Genomic DNA, 22,987 nt, shown 5'->3' with positions numbered 1-22,987 from the left:
CAAGCAGCACCTTCAACACTTGTTTGGAAATCTGCTTAGCTTGATCACTCCGTTCACCGGGGACATTTCTTACTTTCTCCTTATAGAAGAGAGATAAGGAGATAAGTGATAATGTTGCTAAGCTTTCTGCCACTACACAAGAATCCCCCCCCCCCATTCCACCAGATTTCCACTTACAATGTGTTCCAGACAATTTAGGCTTGCTTTAAGATACTCTTCAAAATCCTCCCAGCCTTCCTTCACTGCCTGTTTCCAAAGTCACTTCCACATTTTTCTGCATTTGTAATGGCAGTACCCCCTTTCTTTTGGTGTATAGCAAATTATGACCCAAACTCAGCAACTTAAAATAGGAAATATTTCTATATTACAGTATCTTTCAGTCCATTTAACTGGATGCCTCTGACTCAAGATCTGTCCCTGGCTGCAAATAAGGTGTCGGTCAGAGCCCCGGTCATCTCCATGCTCCACTGGGGGAAGATCTGCTTCCAGGCCCACTTGCAGGTGTTGGCAGGACACAGAAGATGCACTTCCAAGCTCCCTTAGGTGACCACTGGCACACCTCAGGTCCTTGCTGGCTGCTGGCCAGAAACCTCAGTTCCTTACGATGTAGGCATCTCCATAGAGCCATGCACAACCTGGCAGCTCGTTTCTCAAGAGCAAGAGGACAAAAGAGACGCAAGTCATGGTCTTTTTGTAAACTAATCTCAGAAAGGACATCCCATTGCTTTTGTTGTATTCTCAATTTTAGAAGCGAGTCACTAGGTCCAGCCCACATTCAAGGGAGAATGGATTATAGAAGAGCATGATTACCCAGGAAGAAGGATCCTTAGGGATCATTTTAGAGCCTGCCATAGTGGAAAATAGAGCCCCTGCTTTTCAGGAGTATACTTTATAAAAGGAAGGAAGAGAGGAAAAAATAAAACTAAAGAAGGCATTTAAAATACTGTAAAATCAGATGCTAACTTGTAAACCGTCTACCACAATTGCTAGGAAATTTTAAGAAGGGAAAAAATGAGTTTCAGTTGTTACAAAAAAATTTATAGGCAAATCTTAAATTTACCTAGTCAGAATTTTAGGAAAAAATAATTTGTCAGCAAATTATCTGAGAAGCTGAGTGCTTGAGGGCGGGAAACGTGGAACTTAGATATAGATGTTAGATGTATCTTGCTTAAGAAACATTCTAGAAGGTAGAATGAAGTGAAATATCAGAAAACATTCTGAGAACAAAGACTGACAAGAAAATTTTGAATGACTTGAGAAATGAGAGGGTAGGGAATATATATTTTGGGCCAGGCATCATGGTGGATGTTTTACATACTTAATTTCTTTGAATCCTCTCAATATCCTATGAGATTGGTATCTTTGGGGCCATTTTATAGAAGAGGTGAGCATAAAAGATAGAAGTTAAATGGCTTGCCAGCTACCGTGCAACTGTGAAATTATTTTTTCTCTTCTGGGGTCCTTGTCTTGCCAACCCCAGAGCCCATGCTTTTTTTGCTGTCATTGTCCTGGAGAAGCCAGGGATGGTGAAAATGATCATAGTCATAAAGTCATCTAGTCTTTTAGCAAATTCTTGGCATTATGATTAATACTTTGAAGGTATCGCTACTGGAAATTCTCCCAACAACCTTATGAAGAAGATGCTGTTATTCCCATTTGATAGATGAGCAAAGAGACCAAATGGCCTAACATTACAAAACTAGGACACACAGAAGTCAACTGACAGAAAATGGAAAGAGGTGCCTTTGCAGAGAAGGAGCTACTTTTGCTGAAAGCCATCTGGATGACTGGCACAGATTTAGGAATTTTAAACATTAAAGTGTTAGTTTGAGGTCTTTCTCCTCTAGAGAAAAAGCAACTCTCTTCTATTCTCTAGCAGAACTGAGTCTGAAAATATATATAACCAAATTCAGATCCAGTAAACAAATTCCAACAGAAACTGCATAATCAAGGCTATTTTTATGATTAGCACCATTTAGTTTCCCGGAATTTACCAGAGCAAACATTGCTAGAGCAAAAATTACTGCTGATGGTTGAACCTGACAACAAGAGAAAATCCCCAAAAGGGTCATTTAGGCCTGAGCTGCAGCTGTGCTCCACCATATTTCTTACTTGAAAGCTGAGAATTAACAGGAAAATCAGGGCTCTGCTGTGCTGTGCAGATGCGGCTAAAACTGTATTAATTTATTCAGCAAACATTTGTTTAGTGCCTACTATATGCCAAGCGGTGTGCTAGCCACACTGGGAGTGCAAGAATAAATCATACCTGACGCTCTCAAGGAGCTTACAGTTGAAAGCGGATAATAGGAGAAGGCAGATATAAAAAAAGGCCCAAGTTTTATGAGTGATGCAAGGATATAGTAGAAGCATAAAGGAGTGGATTAGAAGAGTCTTAAAGCAGCAGACTCATAGGAGGAGGGAAGTAGATGGGTCTTCATCTTGCATCACTAGGGCAGGAGGGCAGGGGCAAGGGGGCGGGGCATAAGTGAGGAGAACAGAGGCCTGATAGTTTTCTTGGTCTTGGGCAGAAGCTGATGCCTCCTCCGAAACTGGGAATATAAGAAGAGGGGCAGGTTTAGGGAAAAGAAAAGCTTTGCTTCAGAAATGGCCAATTTGCTTATGAAAGATTCATGTGACACAGTAGCAGGGTCTTGTAGGGTATTGTATTTCTGAGACCAGAACTTAGCAAATATCAGGTTATTTGCATCTCCAGATGCAGACTTGGAGAAGCTTTAGTATATGTTGCTGTTGTAGGATTACCACCTACAGCTATTGCTTGTTTTGAGCATCTACCATGTACCACACCTTGTACTGAACACCATGTAACTTAACCTCACAATAACCTTGTTACACTCAGGAGATGTTTTTATCCTCACTCTATAGATAAGGAAATTGAAACTTAGACCTGGAAGCTAACTTTACCAACTCTGTAGAGCCAGGATTTGAATCCAGGCCTAAGTGACTTCAAAGTGAAGATTGTTTAGTTGGTCTCCACTTAACCAACTCACCAATATAACAGATCATGCCCCTTCCTTCTGTAAAACCTAAAATGAGGTCTACAGCTCTCCTGAGTGTGCAAAGCTCGAGAATGTCTACATGCTTTTGCTCCCACCAGTCAAAAGTTAGATACTCACTAAGAGGCAGAACGTGTCAACTAGCTGCACGTATTACTGTTTTAATAAAATAAATGCTCTGATGTAATACAAATATAATGGAAGTTGTCTAGGAATAGGAGATGAAATGCTTTGGGAAGAGACAATAAAGATGAGTAGCTCAAGAAAGCCAGATGTGAGAAGGAAATGTAAAAGAGACAGACCATAAACATCTGAGGAATTTTGCATTCATTTTGCCTTGGAAGTTATCTTTTTCATCCATTTTAAGACACTGCAGTAGTTCTATAGATTGTATGCTGTGGTTCTGGTTTATATAAGAAAGAGTGCATGAAACATCAGTGAGCAGACCCGTAGGCCAAACCCTTCAAAGGAGACTTCTGTGCACTTGCCCAGAGTGAGCATGTTGTGAGAGAAAAGAAGAGGACAAAAGGTTTGGAGCTCACTAGAGACAGGTGCAAGTCTTCAAAGTGAATTGGATGAAAATGTTCAGAGATGTGGAAGGTAAACCTCAACACAACAGGATTATGCACCAGCATTTTGGTTGGGGAAATATGAAAGGAATGTATTCCCATTTTTTATCCCAGAAAGCTTTACTTTATCTGTAGACTGAAAGCAGCACAGTACAGAAGAAAGAGCAAGGGCTTTGGAATGTGTTGGATGTAGCATCAACAGCATAACAAATTGTCTATCATTGGGTATAGTCTTGAGTCTCAGTTTCTTCTAATTACAGTGACATAGTAATACCTATATCATACAGTTTTAAGGAGTGTAGTATTGGGCACTCAGTAAGTTACCAAAGAATTGCTATTCATTTTTTGTGTCTTTGGGAGGGCGATAAGAAAGTATAAGAATAGAGGCACCTGGGTGGCTCGGTTGGTTAGGTGTCCGATTCTTGGTTTCGGCTCAGGTCATGAACTCAGTGTTCTTGATTGAGCCCCGCATTGGAATTCTCTTTCTCTCCCTCCCCTGTTCATGCTCTCTCTCTCTTACTATCTCAAAATTAAAAAAAAAAAAAAAACACTTAAAAAAAGGGAAGTATAAGATATTAATCAAGAAGGTAGATGAGGATCTACCCTTACTATCTCTGTCAGTTCTTGTACTTCTTTTAAAGTGGATTTTCAAGTTGGGACAAAGGACTTTTGGGAGTCTCTGTTTACTTGAAAGATGTTGAATCTGGCCAGAAATAAGGAGGAGATGGATATCAATGGAAATACTTTGTTGTGACATATTTTTTTTTTTGATGCAGTATTTTCCATCTCTGTAAATGGCAGATTCAATCCAATCTAATTTTGAGGCTTATGAAATTCTACTAACCTATCATTCCATGTAATTTATTTTCAGATTAACCATAAAAGTAATATCCATTTTCAGTAAAGATCAAAGAATCAGAACACATTATTCTTAGTCTACTAAATGTAACTTTTTAATTTCTAGAAGATTATGAGGTTCTGTGGTAAATGCATCCTTTATTATAAAGTCTGTTTATGTTGGGAATGGTAAATGATCATCAAGAGAGAATGGCAAGATTTTTTTTTAAGTTCTTATTTAAATTCCAATTATTTAATGTGTAGTGTAAACCCAAGTTTGCCCCTTAAATCCCCATCACCTATTTAACCCATCCGCCTACCCACCTCCCCTCTGGCGACCATCAGTTTGTTCTCTGTAGTTAAGAGTCTATTTCTTGGTTGGCCTTTCTCTCTCTCTCAATCTCTCTCTCTCTCTCTCTCTCTCTCTCTCTCTCTCTCTCTCTCTCTTTTTCTCCCTTTGCTCATTTGTTTTGTTAAATTCCACATGGCATGAGAGTTTTTAAACACCCTATCCAGAGCTTCTAATAAGTAACAGACACTAAAAAAAAACCTATCTTGACCTTAGGATGCTTATAAGACTAATTAAAAAGACAAAACATTAGTAAATGGAAAGATGCAAAGAAAGATAAAAAGAATTTCAGCAGGGGTGCCTGGGTGGTTCAGTTAGTTAAGTTGGACGGACTTCAGCCCAGGTCATAATCACACAGTTCGTGGGTTCGAGCCCTGCGTTGGGCTCCGTGCTGACAGCTCGGAGCCTGGAACCTGTTTCAGATTCTGTGTCTCCCTCTCTCTCTTCTCCTCCCCCGCTTGTGCTCTGCCTCTCTTTCTCTCAAAAATAAATAAACATTAAGAAAGGTTTTTAATTAAAAAAAAGAATTTCAGCAGAATTGCAGATAATTTGTATACTGAGGAGAGAAGATTGGCAAAGTAAAAAAAAATGAGTCAAGAGGAATAATTCTCTTTTTTTTTTTTAATTTTTTTTTTCAACGTTTATTTATTTTTGGGACAGAGAGAGACAGAGCATGAACGGGGGAGGGGCAGAGAGAGAGGGAGACACAGAATCGGAAACAGGCTCCAGACTCTGAGCCATCAGCCCAGAGCCCGACGCGGGGCTCGAACTCACGGACCGCGAGATCGTGACCTGGCTGAAGTCGGACGCTTAACCGACTGCGCCACCCAGGCGCCCCGAGGAAGAATTCTCTTAATAACTTACATTTATGATGGTAATTTTGATAACTAAAATGGATGACAAAGCCAGAACCATACTTAGAGATAAGAATTACATATATTGTATATACTCTAATCCTGTTATTCACTGTAAGAAGTATTAAAAAAAGATAATAAATGTGACAGAATACTGCCTTCATAACAAATGACTTAACAGGGTCTTCTTTTCTTTTATATGATTGAAAACCCCCTTAGGAGGTTATAGGTATTACCAAGCAAATGCAATTGGCATTCTTGAGTATATTCTTTTAAAAATATTTGTTGAAATCCTATTATATGTCAGGCCCCGTTCTAGGCACATGTTTATATTCTTTGCCTTACGTGTAGTGAAAAAGTATTTTCAAGCTGGCAAAGGGAAATCAAATTGTTCATTTCAACTTTATGTTTGTAATGTGTCACATTGTCATCAGATTTTAAATTTAGCTTAAGATTTTATTGAGTCATTCAGGAAATCCATCAAATCGACGATGTAGAAGTGAGTTTTATATACCTGGTTTAGGCCTTTATATTTTCTTAATATTTATTTTATTTTTGAGAGAGACAGAGAGCGTGCACGGGGGAGGGGCAGAGAGAGAGAGGGGGACAGAGGATCGAAAGTGGTCTCTGCACTGACAGCAGCGAGCCCAACGTGGGACTTGAACTCATGAACCATGAGATCATGAGATCATGACCTGAGCTGAAGTTGGATGCTCAACCGACTGAGCCACCCAGGCGCCCCGGTTTAGGCCTTTGTAATAAAGGCATGGATTTGCTGTTAGTTGTAATTAGGTTTAAAAACAAGTCTAATGTCTCTAAACCAAAACTTCTGGCAAGGTGTCAGGATTGTGTACTTACCAGCCTTACTACACTTCTGTTAATCAACATTACTGGGATTTACAAAGTACCTATTGGTTCTAAAAACATGAATAAATAGGAGATGAGTTAATTTACAGAAAGTCATACCAAATCTGGATTTTTAGGATTTAGGGGCACCTGGGTGGCTTAGTTGATTGAGTGTCCAACTTCAGCTCAGGTCATGATCTCACGACTCGTGAATTCGAGCCCCGCCTCAGGCTCTCTGCTGACAGTGCAGAGGTTGGAGCCTCCTTCAGATTCTGTCTCCCTCTCTCTCTCTCTGCCCTTCATGCTCTGTCTCTCAGTCTCTCAAAAATAAATAAACGTTAAATTAAAAAAAAAAAAAAGGTTTCTATGATTTAATCTTACCAATAAGTGCAAGGTACCTGGAATCACCAGCCCCCACTGCTCAGCTACTGTCTCCTGCCAGTGCCAGAGACACTTGGAATAGTGTTTATGATTTACACAGTTTCAGACTGGTTTCTAAAGAGCCCTGGGGTTCTGAGTACTGAGGCACTAGGTCATACAGAGATCACTTAAGTTTACTTTTCTATGCAAATGCCACCAAAATTGAGGCTGTCATAGCCTCCATGTGGAGAACTAGTGTCTGAAGGTTGCTGAGGCACTTTGTTTATCCTAGTGAATGGCCCTCAGATTCCTTACTGGGAATCGTACCTACTTCTGGGCCCCACAATTTAAAACAAGTGTGGAGTGGCACCTGGGTAGCTCAGTCAGTTAAGCCTCCTGCTCTTGATCTCAGCTCAAGTCATGATCTCATGATTGGTGGGATGGAGCCCCGTGTGGGGCTCTGCACTCACAGTGGGGAGCCTGCTTAGGATTCCCTCTCTCTCTGTTGCTCCTTCTGTCTCTCTCTCTCCCAATATAAAAAAATAAACATTAAAAAAAAAAAAAAAAAAACAAGTGTGGAGGACTAGGAGAGAAGTCTGAGTACGGGCCCAAGACAAGAACAGAGAATGAGACCTATGAGGAAACCAGAGTTATTTTACTTGGAAAGGAGAAGTCAGAATGACAATTTAATAATGGTCTTTCAGACATTAAGAATTATTACACTGACGTAAATGACCAGACTTTCTTCATGTGCAAAACAGTAAGAGAAGTAGAATTTCACTGTTAGCAAGAAGAATATAGTAAAGATCCAAAAGAAAAAAACAGCAATCAGACGCTAAGCCTATTTAATCAAAGGAATAGATCATTCCACACACTTTATGAAAGTGTTTTTATAGGCAATATGAATTCCTGTCTGTTTCATGTATTAAAAGTAATACTACCTGAAAGAACAGGGGCAAATTAAATGAACTTTGTTTTTCGACCCTGTGACTCAGTGATTTATCTTAAAGTTACATCAGAAGGTATAGATTTCAAATAATTATTTTGAATTAGAGTCTCATATCCCAGTGCTGCTAGGAGAGAAGCTACTTTCTAATGATGTTAGGGAAGTTAGTGGTGTGGAGCAACATTTATTCCAGGGGTCATGAACTCGCGTACTCACAGGGGTCTGCGGGTACCACGGAGTGAGCTAACAGCATGGAACAACACGGGGTGGTAAAAGTTGTGTATTTGAAGGTGTGGGACCCATCCAAAAGGGGACAGCCGCTGCTGACCAGCCAGTTGTTTTCATGTCGCAACATGCCCATTTTGCCAGATTTTTGGCTTTCTCCAGGAAAACTGGAACTCTAGAATCTCATGTGAATCTTTTATTTAGCATTGACAAAATACTAAGATTCATCAAAATACTGTTCAGGCAAAGCCGTACACGTCTGTGGGCTGTGAGTTAGAAACCTCTGGCTTTCTTTTCGGTCACTTGCTAACCAACACGTTTGTTAGCAAACAAACAAAACAACTGATTGAACTCTAAACCTTAGAAGAATTCATCTACTAAACCTTTGTAAGGCTTAATTAAGGTCCTTTCCAGCTCTGTGAATCTTTTGATCTTCTCTTCCTTCTTCCCTGCTCTCAGTAATGGGTGACTTATCCACTTAGTGGTGGGAATTTAAAGGAACTACTTATTTCCTTAGCAATATAATTTTATTTTGTAAAACCATCAAATGTTTAGACTGAAAACAACTTTTGTTGCTATACTAAAGATGCTACTGATGGCTATTACATTTTTAGGAATGCACTTATGTTTGGCATAGACATGTCACTTCAGATCTTTGAACTAACAACTGTTTCTAACATTGGCTGCATGAAGCATGCTTGACTTAAAAGCCTACTTACACTTCAGCATTTGGTGACATATTTTACTTCCCTTTTATAAAATATTTTCAAATAACCCACTTCCACCTGGGGTAAGGACGGCTCCATTTCTGAAATCCCCTTCCTTTCAGACAGGAGAATATGCCACAGATGAAGAAGAGGATGAGGTAGGACCTGTTCTTCCTGGCAGCGACATGGCCATTGAAGTCTTTGAGCTGCCTGAGAATGAGGACATGTTTTCCCCATCAGACCTGGACACAAGCAAGCTCAGTCACAAGTTCAAAGAGGTAAGCTGCTGATCGGCAAACTATTTTTTATACATGTCCATTTCATTATTAAATTTACATTTTTGTTTGAAAAATGTATTGAGAATCCGTTTTCAAAAGAAAACCTTTTGATAACAGGTTGTCTTGAATCTCATTGAATTTCAAGGTACAATTTAAGTAGATCTCATTCCACAGTCCTTAATTTTTAAATGCTTATTATCTGTCGTAGTGATAGCTTACAGCTTGTCTGTTCCATATTTTTAAGCTGTAGCTTAAATATCTGGTTTTCATGATAAGTTCAGGTTGTATTTTTTAAATTTTTATAGAATTTGGGGGACTTGATGATAAGCTTTCCTCTAAGGCAGTGATTTCTAAGAAAGTTTTTTTTTTCTTTTCTTAAAATAGACAAGGTCCCAAAAGGAATCAGACGACATACCTAAGGAATTTAATTGAAGAAATTAAAGTTTAATGAATGAACCTTGAACAGAATTAATATAACTACCCAGGGACGGTGAGGTGAACAGGGACTGGCAACAGCAGGAAGTTGTTGTTCCAACTTCCTCCCAAAAGAAGGCTTTAGTGGGAAAAGAGGAAAAGAGATTCCCTTTTTTTTTTTTTTTTTTTTTTTTTGTTTTTCGAAGAAGGGCATCTTTGTAAGATGCGGCCGCTGCTAAAAACTACATCCTGAGGATAAGGGTGCGTCATATACACTCAGCCCCTTCTCTTCTCCTGCAATTGCCTCCTATTGGCCAAACCCAGGCAGGAGTCTGAAGAGGTCAGCCTCCTGAGGCAGGAACTATTAGAAAAGGGCCAAAAATGGATCCTGAAAGGGCAAATGCAGGCAACCACATAAATTCTTCTTCTCCGAAATTAGCTACTCAGAACTCCAACATGTAAAACAGAGACAGTGATGAATGGGTCCCCACGCATTTTATTCTTCATTGTTTCAGGGAACATCCTCCATTATTGAAGGCAAGTGTGTCATTATTTACAGCTTCCCCACAATAACCCTGAAGCACTGAGGCTTGAAAACCATTGTTCCTTCTTTCCAGCCTGTTAGGGACTTGACCTTTTGGAAGAAAAGGTTCTCCTATACATGAAAAACAATGTTGATAATTGCAAGTTTGTAATTTCTAATTTTATTTCTAATTTCTAATTTTCTTTCATTCATAATTTCTAATTTTTTTAAATATAATTTCTGATGTATCGTCTAAGTAGGTCAGTTTTATATGTTCTGATGTTATACCTATCCGTGTCCTATATATTGACTTACCTTTTTAATTCCTTATGATAAATTTATACTTGTGAGACTAATAACAAAGTGAATGTACTTTTAAAATGTAAATTTTTGGGGTGCCTGGGTGGCTCAGTCAGTTAAGCGTCAGACTTCAACTCAGGTCATGATCTCACAGTTCATGGGTTCAAGTCTCACGTCAGGCTCTGTGCTGACAGCTTGGAGCCTGGATCCTGCTTCAGGCTCAGTGTCTCCCTCTCTCTCTGCCCCTCCCCCAATCGTGCTGTGTCTGTCTCTCAAAAATAAAAAAGACATTAAAAATTTTTTTAAATAAAATGTAAATTTTTGTTCAGAAAAAAAAGCCCTTAGGTTTATTATAGAATTTTGGAAAATGCACAGTTGTATAAACACCAAAAAAAAATCATTCATGATCCCAATTTTGTGGTATTTATGATTATACAGTATATACTATGTTAACTTCCTACTCCTGATACTTATAATTGCATTATTAGGATTTTCCCATGTCATCAAATATTCATCCATAAATGATGTTTATTCACTATATGGATCTCTTACTGATCTACTTAATTTTTGTCTTGTAACATTTCCTTTGTTTTGAGCTTAAAAATGTTATTATTATTAAAAGTTACACTGCAATAAATATTTTTATACTTATCCTTAGGATAATTTCTCACAGTGGAATTATTCAATCAAAGAATATCAGTATTTTGGGAACTTGTGGTACTTAATACCAAGTTGCCACCAAAATGGCTTTTCTCAGTGACACAGAAATTTATTTATGCCACCCAGTGTGTTGAGAGTGCCCATTTCTCTTCCACCTATTATTATTTGTCAGGTTGAACCATTTCCATTTGTATAGTACACAGAGTCCTTGAGGCAAAATATATGGGTTTTCCAGATGATTTATGACTGTTCCTAGTTCTAAATCAGATACAAACACCTTGGTGACAAATGAAGTACACTATTCTATAATGATCACAATACTCCTTTACATTAGGAGTAGCAATGCCTATCTTAGGGCCAATTCTTACAAAGGGTTTCTAAATTAACTGATATCTTCAAAGAGCAATGCAGAAAAAGAAAGTTCTGCTGGAAGCGGCTGAGTGGGAGGAAGAGGTAATCTAGGGACCTCTTTCTCTGAAGCTCCGATTTGGCCCAAGAATACAGATTATCTAGAAGTATAGATGGACCACTTGTTCTTTAAAAAACATCTTTGGGAATGTTGTAACTCTCAATCCAGGTTTGAGGCAGTGAAATCAAGGTAGTATATCTGGGCAAAGGCCTGTAATATAGCTTACCCATGTTGCCAATTGAGTATGGCCCTACTTTTTGGTAGATGATTGAGCTGGAAGTTGGGTCCACATTCTTTTATGGGAACTAAAGAGTATAAAAAGCAGAAATAGTATATGGAAGGTTATATCTCCCACTTTCTGAGTTGAGCCAAGGAGTCAATGCTCTGTAAATATTGTTTGAGGTGTGTACACCATTGTGCAGACAACTGCATGATCTAGACCTAGGGGTTGGTGAACTATGACCTATTGGCCAAATCTAGCCCACTGCCTTGTGTTGTAAATAAAGTTTATTCAACACTGCCATGGACATCTATTTATTTATTGTTTGTGGCTGTTTTCAGGCTATAATAGCCAACTTAAGGAGTTACACAGAGACCATGTGGCCTGCAAATCCTAAATTATTTGATATCTGGCTTTATACGGAAAATGACTGCTGACTTTGGTGTATCCCACTGCATAATCTGGACCCATTCTGTGTAACACAGCTGATTTATTTTTAGCTTGAGTAACTGAATCCGTAGTTTTGTTTTAATTTTGGTTCTTAAGAATTGGAGGTTTGTCCTCACCTCAAGATTAAGCAAATACCACATTGTTTCACTTCTAATTCTTGTATTCTTATTTGTGATATATTTAACAGATTAATATATTCATTTCTTCGGGAGATGGCCACTGAATATCAGCTGTGTGGCATTCCATCTCAGCATTTGTGTCTTGTACACTGCCACTCTCACAGTTTTAAGTTTCTTTGTGTGATTAACATAAATGTCCAAGTAATTTACAGCACCAGATATTTTTCACAAGATTCCATACAAATGGGGTGGAGGTGGAGAGTCATGTGTATTGGAGTCTATACAAAGTCTTCTGTTACAGAGAGTTCTCTCGATTACATTATATCAAACAGAAGCACATGCTGTACTCTTTGAGCAAAATGTATTAGACTGACATTATCTCAATCAGTCCTACTTTTGGCCAATTTCCTATCTTCTACCAGCCTCTATGCTCCTCTGTTTTTGCTTGCTCTTGTAGGTTTTCACATATTTCTTCATATATAATTAGTGGTTAAATATTTGGTGAATCAGTGGTATAAAGCATACACCGTAATTTGTATAATTCAAGACAGGCATCTAATTTAATTTCTCCAAGTAGTTGACAAGATAGCTGGCACTTTTATTCAACACTCATTTATGCATTTCCCTCTGCTTGGAAGGCCAGCATTATTATCCACAGAATTGGTGCCTTTGCACTCTGGACTACTTTTGGCCTTATAATCAGTTCTGTTTTCTCATTCTTTGGTACAATGCTGTTAGAATATATATTGAATTTTGATGGAGTAAATCAGATTCATCTAACTCTTCAAAATTCTGGTAGTGTTCAACCTATTCAAGAAAACATTTGAATCACTTTATTAGTTCCCTTGGAAAAACTTCTTTGCATTTTTATTGTAATTACATTAAACTACTAAATTAACTTGCAGAGAGCTGGCATTTTTATCACATTGACTCTTTTAATCCACATTTATGTAATGTATCTGTTTAATTGAAGTCTTTTTTTTCTGGCCCTCTCTAATATTTTATCGTACCCTCTATTAGTTACACAAGCTATAAGTAACAGAAGATCTTAACTAGAGTGGATTAATCAAAAGCTGCCACAAAGGTTCTCTATTAGCTTCAATATAAGTTAAGAAGTTTTCTCAATTTCTCTATTTTTAGAAATGACTTTTATAAGATAGACTTAATGACTTGCATAAAACTAATTTCTGTTCCCTGAAAGTTTGTTATTATTCAGCTATAAAACCATCTGTGCCTTTGTGGAGGAAGATTTTAAAAACCTTTTATAATAATAGCCATTACTGTCTTCAAGGTTTCAAGTTTTTCTTGGGCCAGTTTTGGTATTTTGCATCTCTCAAGAATTTTATATAGTTCCTCTGGCATTCATATTTTCTAACATTTTGATCTACAATATACTTCTTAAGTACTGAAATCTTTAATGTCTATAATTATTCTTATTTTCTTCTTTTTTATTTGAATATTTTTCTTAGTTGTTTTATCTAGAATTTTTGTCTATCATGTTAGCCTTTACATGCCTAATTTTTTAATTAAAAATACTTATTTTGTTATTTCCTACCAGTATCTTATTTTTGCCCTTCTTTCTTGTTTTGGTATTGATCAATTGTAGTTAGTACTCTATTTTTGATAACTCTTGCATTCTGATAAATATATTTAAAGCTATACTTTATCTAAATATTCATTTTTAGTTACATGTTCCAATTTTTTTACATTTAGAATGTCACTGTCATTTAGATGTAATTTCTCTTTAATACTTTAATATAAAAGAGGGGTTTCCTCTTTAATATAAGAATGATTTAGTGGTATATTTTACTTTCCAGACATATGTAACTTTGTTTTGTTCTTCTTTTGTTATCAGGTTCTAACTTTATCACATTTTGGTCAGAAAACATGTTCCATATGATAGCTACTTAGAATTCTCAAGACTTCTTTTGTAGCTTAATTCATAAACAGTTTGTTTAAATGGTCCTCATGTATGCAAAAAAACAAGTATTCTGTGCTTGGGTATGAAATTTATATGCTTTTCATTTATGTAAATATTATTAATAGTAGAAATATACATTTCTTCTCTGTAGCATGGCTTAGATTTGTCTGCTTGATCTACAAATTCTGAAAAGCACATGTTAAAATCACAAACTATAGTTATTTTTCCTTCCTATAATTCTATCAGTTGTGGTTTCACATATTTTAAATCTTTGATATTAGCTACATATATGTTCAGGATCGTTACAACTTTTTGATTTATTGTAACATCTGTTTTGTCTCTTATGATGCATTTTACCCCAAATTTTATTGTCTGATAGTAAAAATTCAACACTGCCTTTCTTTTGCATCATATTTGCCTCACAGCATCTATTTTTTCTATCTTTGTTTTAGCCATTTCATACCCTTTTGTTAAAATGTGTTTCCTTTAGCCAACCTATTCTTAAATCTTACTCTTAATATTACTGTGGGAGTCTTTGTCAGTTAATTCATGAGTTTAACCCATTTACATTTACTGTAATCACTTTAATATTAGAACTTAGAGCTGCTACCTTATTTTATGTTTTTCAATTTTCATACTTTCTTCTTGTTTCTTTTTTATCTTTTACCTACTTGCTATTACACATACATCAAATTTTTATCTGTTACTTAAAAGTTATACATATTCATTCTGTTCTAGAGATTACACATGAGTAGTTTTGACTCAGTCATAGGTTATTTTCCTCTAGTAACATAGAATGCAGATCAGTAGCTGTGCCTCCCATTTAACAAAATAATAGCCATAGCATACTCTCCTCTGCCTTTCCTTCTCTCTTCAATTTTTTTGTATTTCAGGAGTTTTAGTTACCTATGTTTATAGGCATGCCTTTTACAAAGTAATTAGTTCCACCTCACTTACACTTCTTCCTAACTCTAATGGGATTTCAGTGCTATCCTGATGTTAATTCACCATTATCCTGGTGCTACTATTTTACCACATGGCACCAAAGGTTAAGTTAGTGGCCAGGGTGTCTAAACTTCAGAAGAATGGAATAAAGTGCCCCTGCTTTATTTGCAGATGCAGGTTTACCCAGGTCATATGTATAAGATTAAAGATTAATTAGATTGCTGTTTCCCATTCCTGGTTATAGACACTTTCTTGCTTCATACTCATTTTTTCCAAACACATCTGGAAACACCTGTTTTCTGTTTCTTAAGTGTTTCTTACAAGGTTTTTTGTTAATTGATGAATGAGACCCTGACACCTATCAAGTCTCCTTATTTTTTTTTTTTTTTTTTCATTTTTGGCATCTTCAAAGTTGCATCCAGGAAAGGCAGCAAATAGCTTTTGTTAGTGTGTGATGTTGCACTACCCTGGCCATTTTGCCCCTACCTAATTCAGTCATTTTACCTTTATTTTTTAATTAATTCCATCATTCTGTTATCCTTCAGAATGTTTGATTTCTCTTATTCTAACTTCTGACAATAAATGTTGAATTTACTTTAATACTTAACTGTTCAAACATGAAAGCACTTAAAACTATGAATCCCTCTTTATTTAGCTAAGTCTTTGGCAACATCTTTCAGCTTCAGTGTGCATTCTTCTTGTTGCCATCATTTTGCAAATAGTCTATCTTTTTTATTTTTATTGTTTTTATTTTCTCTTTTTAAATAATTGAGGAAACAGGTTTTAATTTGTAACTTTTTATTATTAATCCAATGTTTCATTACATTGTGGTTAGATAATATTGTCTACAAGTTTTGATTTTTGTTAAAAAGTGGTGCTTTTGTTATAGATTGATATGCGTATTTGTGATAAAAGTAATATTGTGTTTTCTACCCTCTGTATCCTTGTCATTTTTCCTATTTAACCTAGTAAATTGAGACCCATATAGTAAAACTACACCTCATTATGTTCTGTGCCTAATAGCTTTGATTATCTATGTTAATGTTATGTTGAAAGCACATAAAATATGACTCAAAGGTTTTTTTGTGTTTAAGTATTCTTTGTTTGATGTTACTAATCTACTTTTGTTTGTAGTTGCTGGATAAACATACTTTTATGTACATGTGTACTTTTGTCATGTAAATTTAATTGAAGTACTTTGTTTTATTGTAAATTTTGAAAATGTTATCTTGGAGTCTGCTCTTTTAATAAGAAACTTTAGCAATTTAAATTAATTGTTATAATTATCAAAGTTTAATTTATCTCATCTCATTTATGCTTTATGTTTCCTTTATGTTTATTGATTTTTAGGAAGGATTATCTTCAAGTTTAAAAAAAATCTCTATTTCTATGATTTTCAAAATTAAGAAGAAAACTACCCTTTGAGTGTTCTAAAACAATATAACTTTAATATTTTTGATACAGTATTGGTTTCTAAGACAAGATTGTTATTGAAATATAATTGTCACATTTTAAAAACTTACATATTTTCAATTAGCTTTATAATGATACATACAACAAATAGTTACACTCTTAGCTTACTTGGTTTCAACTCTTAGTCTCTTTACATCAGAATTTCTCATTTCTCAGAGTATATCCTTAAGTAATTTATTAAGTATTTATGCAGGCATAGCTTTCATGAGCTTCCCATACTGAGAATGGAAAAAATCTAATTGTTATGACATAGAAATGATAATTAGTTAGGCTTAATATTTTGCTTCACAACATTTTTTTCCTGACAGTGTTGTAGGGCAGGCTTCATTATTTTGAGTTAGCATTGCATATTGTAAAGGAAAAGTGTAACACCAATCTGGCATTTGGATGCTTGTATTATTTTAGCCTTGTACTTTATTTATTTATTTTTTTTTTTTTAATTTTTTTTTCAACGTTTATTTATTTTTGGGACAGAGAGAGACAGAGCATGAACGGGGGAGGGGCAGAGAGAGAGGGAGACACAGAATCGGAAACAGGCCCCAGGCTCTGAGCCATCAGCCCAGAGCCCGACGCGGGGCTCGAACTCACGGAGCGCGAGATCGTGACCTGGCTGAAGTCGGATGCTTAACCGACTGGGCCACCCAGGCGCCCCTGCCTTGTACTTTAAAGTTTTATCATAATTTCTTAGAAATAGGCCTTCTTTCATTGATTTTTTTTTTCCCTCTTAATCTGCTTTCCTTGTTTTATGTTTGTGTTTTGGTTTGGTTTTAGTTGATTAATATTTTCTTTAGTTCTGTTATTTTTTTCTTTGTTGCTGTTTCTTTTCTAGAAACATTTTGTGTTCTATATTAATTATCTTGTTCATATTTTCTTTTCTTTTTTTTTCTGTCTGAGGTTGTTCTCAAATGTGTTCTCTCATATCAATGATTCAGTTTTCTGTAGCATTAAATATGCTTTTTACTTCAAATTCCTTTATGCATTTTAGCATTTCTAACATGACTTAATTCTCTTACTACATTTTTGATTTCCTTATTCTCCATCCATTCCTCATGGTTTTTCACTTTCTCTCCAGCCCAGTATTCTAGAGAGTTACCTTAAAATATTTTTACTTACGGGATACATCATTCTTCCAGTTTACTTACTTATTTGAGTTTTCAAGTTGATATTCTCTCTACCTGCACTTGAAATATTTAGTAGTAGTATCAAGTTTGCCTTTTTCTCCTCTATTTATGTGGAAATGAGACAAAAGCCTTTCTGTATAGTCAGCAGCCATCTACTTCTTTAAATTAGGCATCCAGGGGCACTTGGGTGGCTCACTTGGTTAAGCGTCTGACTCTTGGTTTCAGCTCAGGTTATGATCTCACAGTTCCTGGGTTCAAGCCCCACATCAGTCCCCTTGCTGACAGTGCAGAGCCTGCTTGGGATTCTCTCCCTCTCCCTCTACCCCTCCCCCACTTGCTTGCATATAGTCACATGCTGTCTTTCTCAAAATAAATAAATAACTTAAAAAAAATTATGCATCTCATTTCTAGTCCCACATCAAGAGGACATATCTGTGTGCCTTGTGCCTAGTTTCTGGTCTGGTTGCTATTTTCTGGCGGTCTATCATCTTATGTAGTTCTCTGAGTTTAGGTGAGATATTTCTAAATCTTGCCACTCCGTTTTCTAAGTTAAAGGAAAAAAGATTATTCCCTGCTCTCAAAATGCTTACTTGACCACCTCTATCTGTACTGCTCCACTTTGGAGCATGTATATGCAGCGTGCCACTCTTCAGCCACCTTCCTGCATTCTCTTCCTATTCTAGTAGTTGCTTTCTGAATGGATGTGGAATACTGAGAGAGTTGGCAAACCTTGTTTGAGGACGATTCCTGGGAAAGGCAGTAGAGGTTGCCCAACTTTCTCATTGGATGGACTCCGGATCTCCAGCAGTCATTGAGGATGGACAAACCATCTTCCTTCCTTTGGATGGAAGCTTGGATAAGTTTTTCTAAATTCAGCTTTGTGACTCTTTCATATTCTAGTACCAGATGTTTTTAGGTTTAGTGTCCACTTGAAGCTGTGAGTTTTTCTTTTGTTTAATGTATTTCACTGGAAATTTAGTGGGAAGAAGGAAGGCGCTGAATCAGAAACTGCTGGTCAGGAGACATTTAAACTCCTTGTCCAGTGTTTTCCTTCACATTCCTCCTCAGAAGTCATGGGAGTCTTGAGGGAAAAAATCGGAGTCTAAATATTGTACTATTTCACTTTATTTAAGGCACAGAGAATGTATGAAAAATAATCTAGAGAAAGTTGTAAATGCATTAGATAATATAAAGTTATCTTTATGGAACTTTCCATTATCACGTAGAGAAACTATAAAATACTTTATATAAAATAGTTTACTTAGTAGCCAACAGATATTTATTTAAAAAGAAACTGTAATTACATGCTTTCACCTACATCCATTTTCACCTACATCATTAATAACTAGTTTATGAATACCTACTCGGAGAGTGAGCTTGTTGGAGTAGCTCACCCTATGCTACATATGCTGCCATTAGTGTTGTCATTCAGATTGGATTATTATACTATTCAATCACCCAACTTCAGCTAATTTTGCATCAGCTAGTCCCTGAGAAAACACTTGTTAAAGTAAAGATAGGTACCATATGTAAAGCTTTGAGCAGAAATTATAAAAGAATATGGCATAGTTTCATTCTAATAGCACTCAAGTATAGGCAAAAACAGCTCTCATTCCTTCCTTTGTGGAGCCTACCCTGGCATAGATAAGACAGACTTCAATCAAATAATTACAAAGATAATTCTAAAAATTTTGATTCTGGTGCTGAAACCACACTTATAAAGTACTGTGCAAATATCACTTATTGTCTCACCCTTGTAAAATAAGAACAGAGAATATTGCTGTCATCTGATTATAAAATCTCTAGCACTAGAGATGCCTTAAAATCTTTGCTGCAAATGTAGTATTTTCCACTTTTTAAAGAAAAATGTTTTCTGTTCTTACACAGGATAGGTAAAGAAAGTACAGAAGTTTAGTCTTACCATTTCTATTTCTGTATGAGGATGTTTCTATTTTTAGCGCAATTATATTCAAATTATATTGATTCAGTGATATGGTTCATGCTCTGGATTCATCTTTTTGAAAGAAAGAAACAAAATATACACAGCAGGTACCCCTGCAGAATGTTATATAAGAGCTACTGTTCTCTGTAGGACACATATGTTTATTTGTGACTTCCACGGTATTCATGTTAAAAGATGACAGAAGAGATGAGATTGGTCTTGTAAGCTAAGACACTGATCTGCAGTCCTTCACCTTTTCTTTTTACTGATATCCTCGCTTCCCAAGTGTTTTCTCCAAACCTAGATTCTCCGAAGCCCCAGAATTCCAACAGGTGTTTCAGGCTGGGTTTCTATTAACCAGCCGTGTTGACTTCCTGTCCCTCCAGTCAGTCAGCCTGACCAGTCTCAGGCAGTGATGGACGAACCCCTGGACCTGTCTTTTGGAAAGGTTATTAAGCGCATGGAGAGAGACCTGCTCAATAATAAGGAAACACCGCTGTCCACCAACTGTGCTTCTTTTGTCAAGTCACTTCATCTCTTTGAAAAGCGGTTTTCTCTTCCTCTGTCCATGAAACGGAGGTATCTCCGTCTCATCCTGCCCATGTGCCAAAGTGGGGATAAGACAAACAGGCCAAAGCCTAAGGTCATGTGACCTGGCTATGGGAATAAAAGATTGATCAGGCCATCTCGGAGCAGGGTCCCTGTGATGTTTCTCTCAGAGTGACCTGGGAACTGCTCTCAGGAGGTCGTGTTTATTAGTCTCCCTACAGTGTTTTGAGAGTAGATTCTGTGTCATGTTCTTGTGTCCTCAGAGACTAGCCCAGCACATCGTCTCATTAAGTAAATGGTAGTTGAATAATGAGAGAGCTGTTTCTTCCTAAGTTCCATGAATAATCACAGCAGCTGATTAAGCACCATTTTTGTATTTCCTGTCAGAACACTCAGAGACTACCAGCAGTGATCCATGGTTTCCAGCTGGAGTAGTACTTTCTCAACTGGGAGGTCACAGTGATGACACAAGCCTCAGAGTTTTTGTGAAGATTAAATGAAAAGTGTATCCCAAAGCTGATTAGGTACCTGGTGAAAGGGGAAAGACAAGTAGGGAGAGTCAGACCTGAGATATTTTCCACTCCAGCACCTGCTTCTACTGGGAACTTGAAGAAGCCACAGAACTTCTTTGAGCCTCCGAGCCTCTGACCCCATCTGAACAATGAGGTGGACAGTGCCTGTCCTCCTTCCCTTTTATTATTTACAACAATAAAACAGATAAGGGGTCCCACAAATGTAAGAAATTCAGTGGAAAGAACCGTGGACTAAAATGTATAAAGCCTGGCCTTGACACTTACTAGCTCTGCAACTTGTGCTACTGAAAATGAAAGTTCAATTAGTTTGTTCTTCATGCTTTTCCTGCTAATAGAGATGGACTTGCAGAAATTCTCTTAATACACATACAGGCTTAAAATAATCACCTTTATAATTTTAGGCCTTGTGAATACTAAGAAAACATTGCACTAAAACTTTTGTCCATCTTCTGAATGATGTCTGAATTTACAGACTTCGTTCCACTTTCCTGTATCGAAAGAATTCGACTGTACTCAGTAACAGTGCAAGCTTTAGTCAGTGTTCTCACTTTATTGGTAATGAGTTGTACTCTCTTCTGTCAATCTGTTTTGGTGAGATGGGAGGGTGGGGTAGCCAGAGATCAACCTGGCTGTTCACAGTTTTACCTGGGTTTGTCCTGCACACCAGTGGATTAAGCTAATATATGCATTCATAGGAATAAAAATACTCACTTGAGACAAGAATTACTAGACTCTGCAACCATGACAACCATCTCCAGGCTCTTTCATTTCGTAAATGTCACACCTGCAGTATTTGCAAGGGCCTTGGACTTCTTCCCATCTAGCCTTGGGAAAATGAAAAATGTTCATTTTTCATATGGGAAGCGAGGCCCCAGGGAAGCAGTTTACTAGCGGTCACAACAATTTGAACAAAGAAAATCCAAAGTCCCAAAGTTGCATGCCATATACTTGGTTACCCTACGCGGAAGGGAGTTTAACCACTGAGAAAATAAAATCTGGCACTTCCCCATGGTTGCGGTGTTTGTCATAAAATCTGCCCTTTTGATTTCTTGCTACTCTTCAAACAGAACCAGAGGTATTTGTTTTATTTCAGGTGTGACATTTTGTAGCTTTTAGCACTTTTAACTAAGAACTGGTGTTGGGGTAATTAAAAAAAAAAAACTAGGTTCTGAAAATCATGCTTGTATTAGTCTTGGATCACTGTGGAGGTCTTATTCTCTTGTGCTAAAAGCTTTGCATGGGTTACCTCATTTAATCTTCCAATAAGAAGGTTATGACCTATGAGGAACTGCATTTTCCAGCTGAGGAAAATGAAAGTAAGAGAGGTTCGGTGATTTTCCAGCATCAGGTAGCTAGTTCATGGTAGGCCTGAGATGAATCCCAGCAGTCTAACTTAACTACTCTTCACGCTTGGCCACGGTAGAAAGATCAAGGAGTTGTTCTTGTCACTAACAATTGCAGATCCTTCAAAATCACCTAGACACATGGATTTCCTGGATGCCCATGTGTGCACACTGAAGTATAAGATCTCCGTGGAAAAGAATTCTGATAGCGTGAGGCATGTCTAATATCTAAGTATTTTGCTACTTCTGGTTTTTAGTTTATGTTGGTGAGGGAGATTAGCACTAATATTTATTAGAAGGGGAAAGAGTTATCCTCATAGCATAGCAGCTCTTCAATAAATGGATACTGAATTAATCCTATTTTCTAAGGAAAATGACACTGGATCAGGAACCAGAGATCTAAGTTCTTAGTTGTGGGTTTAACAGCAGTTCACGGCAACAATGTCAGTTTGTATCTACACCCCTTAGCTTTCCACATCTTAAAGGGAGTCCAGAAATATAAGCATCGGTGATTCTGCAGTGGCATTGTTCACTGTAGGGCTCATAGCTGGAGTATCCACTGGAGTATCTGAGCGTTTGAGCTGGGCTGCCTGACACTGTCAGGTCCTGAGAGATTCATCCAGGCTAGGACTTTGGGTAAGCTCAGACCTCATGAGCAAGGTGGAAGGGAGTTACCATGATTTTGGAGCAGCACTTGCTAGACACGTTGTTGCTCTGAGCAACTCCTAAAGGTTGGTAGGTTGAGCATTGTGCCACTAGGTCTGTGGAGAGAAACTGAGAGAGCTAGGACTGCCTGTTTGGGGCCTCCTAAAAGAATGACTGCAGCACAGAGAATCCTTCCTCTTTAGAGACTGTTGGTGCACAGAAGCCCCTACGAACCAATAAGGATGAGAGGAGCAAGAGCCACATGGACAATACTGCAGGAGTCTTCAGATCCGGAGATCAGATCTCCCCCAAGACGGAGAGCAGTGACAGAGCTATAGCAGTGTAGACCTTAGGGACTTCAATATAACAGGAGACCCGAGGAAGGATCATCCCTCTCCATCGTTCCCATATGCCCTACTAGCTGGGTGAAAACTA

General features: G+C 37.4%; 1 protein-coding gene across 17 annotated transcripts in view; it reads left to right on the top strand.

Annotated features, from left to right (window-relative positions):
• Positions 1 to 22,987, top strand: part of PPP1R9A (protein phosphatase 1 regulatory subunit 9A) — a 323,453-nt gene that overhangs the window by 243,290 nt on the left and 57,176 nt on the right. For all 17 annotated transcript variants that reach the window (XM_040472620.1, XM_040472634.1, XM_040472633.1 and 14 more), the window contains one exon: positions 8,830 to 8,985. In XM_040472620.1, coding sequence (XP_040328554.1) covers positions 8,830 to 8,985 — 156 coding nt within the window. The remainder of the gene's footprint in view (positions 1 to 8,829; positions 8,986 to 22,987) is intronic.

Source organism: Herpailurus yagouaroundi, unplaced genomic scaffold (assembly GCF_014898765.1).
Source record: "Herpailurus yagouaroundi ecotype Mexico unplaced genomic scaffold, PumYag 100, whole genome shotgun sequence".
NCBI classification, from domain to species: Eukaryota; Metazoa; Chordata; class Mammalia; order Carnivora; family Felidae; genus Herpailurus; species Herpailurus yagouaroundi.
Note: the sequence above shows the minus strand (reverse complement) of the source record. Positions and strands in the feature narration are given on the sequence as shown.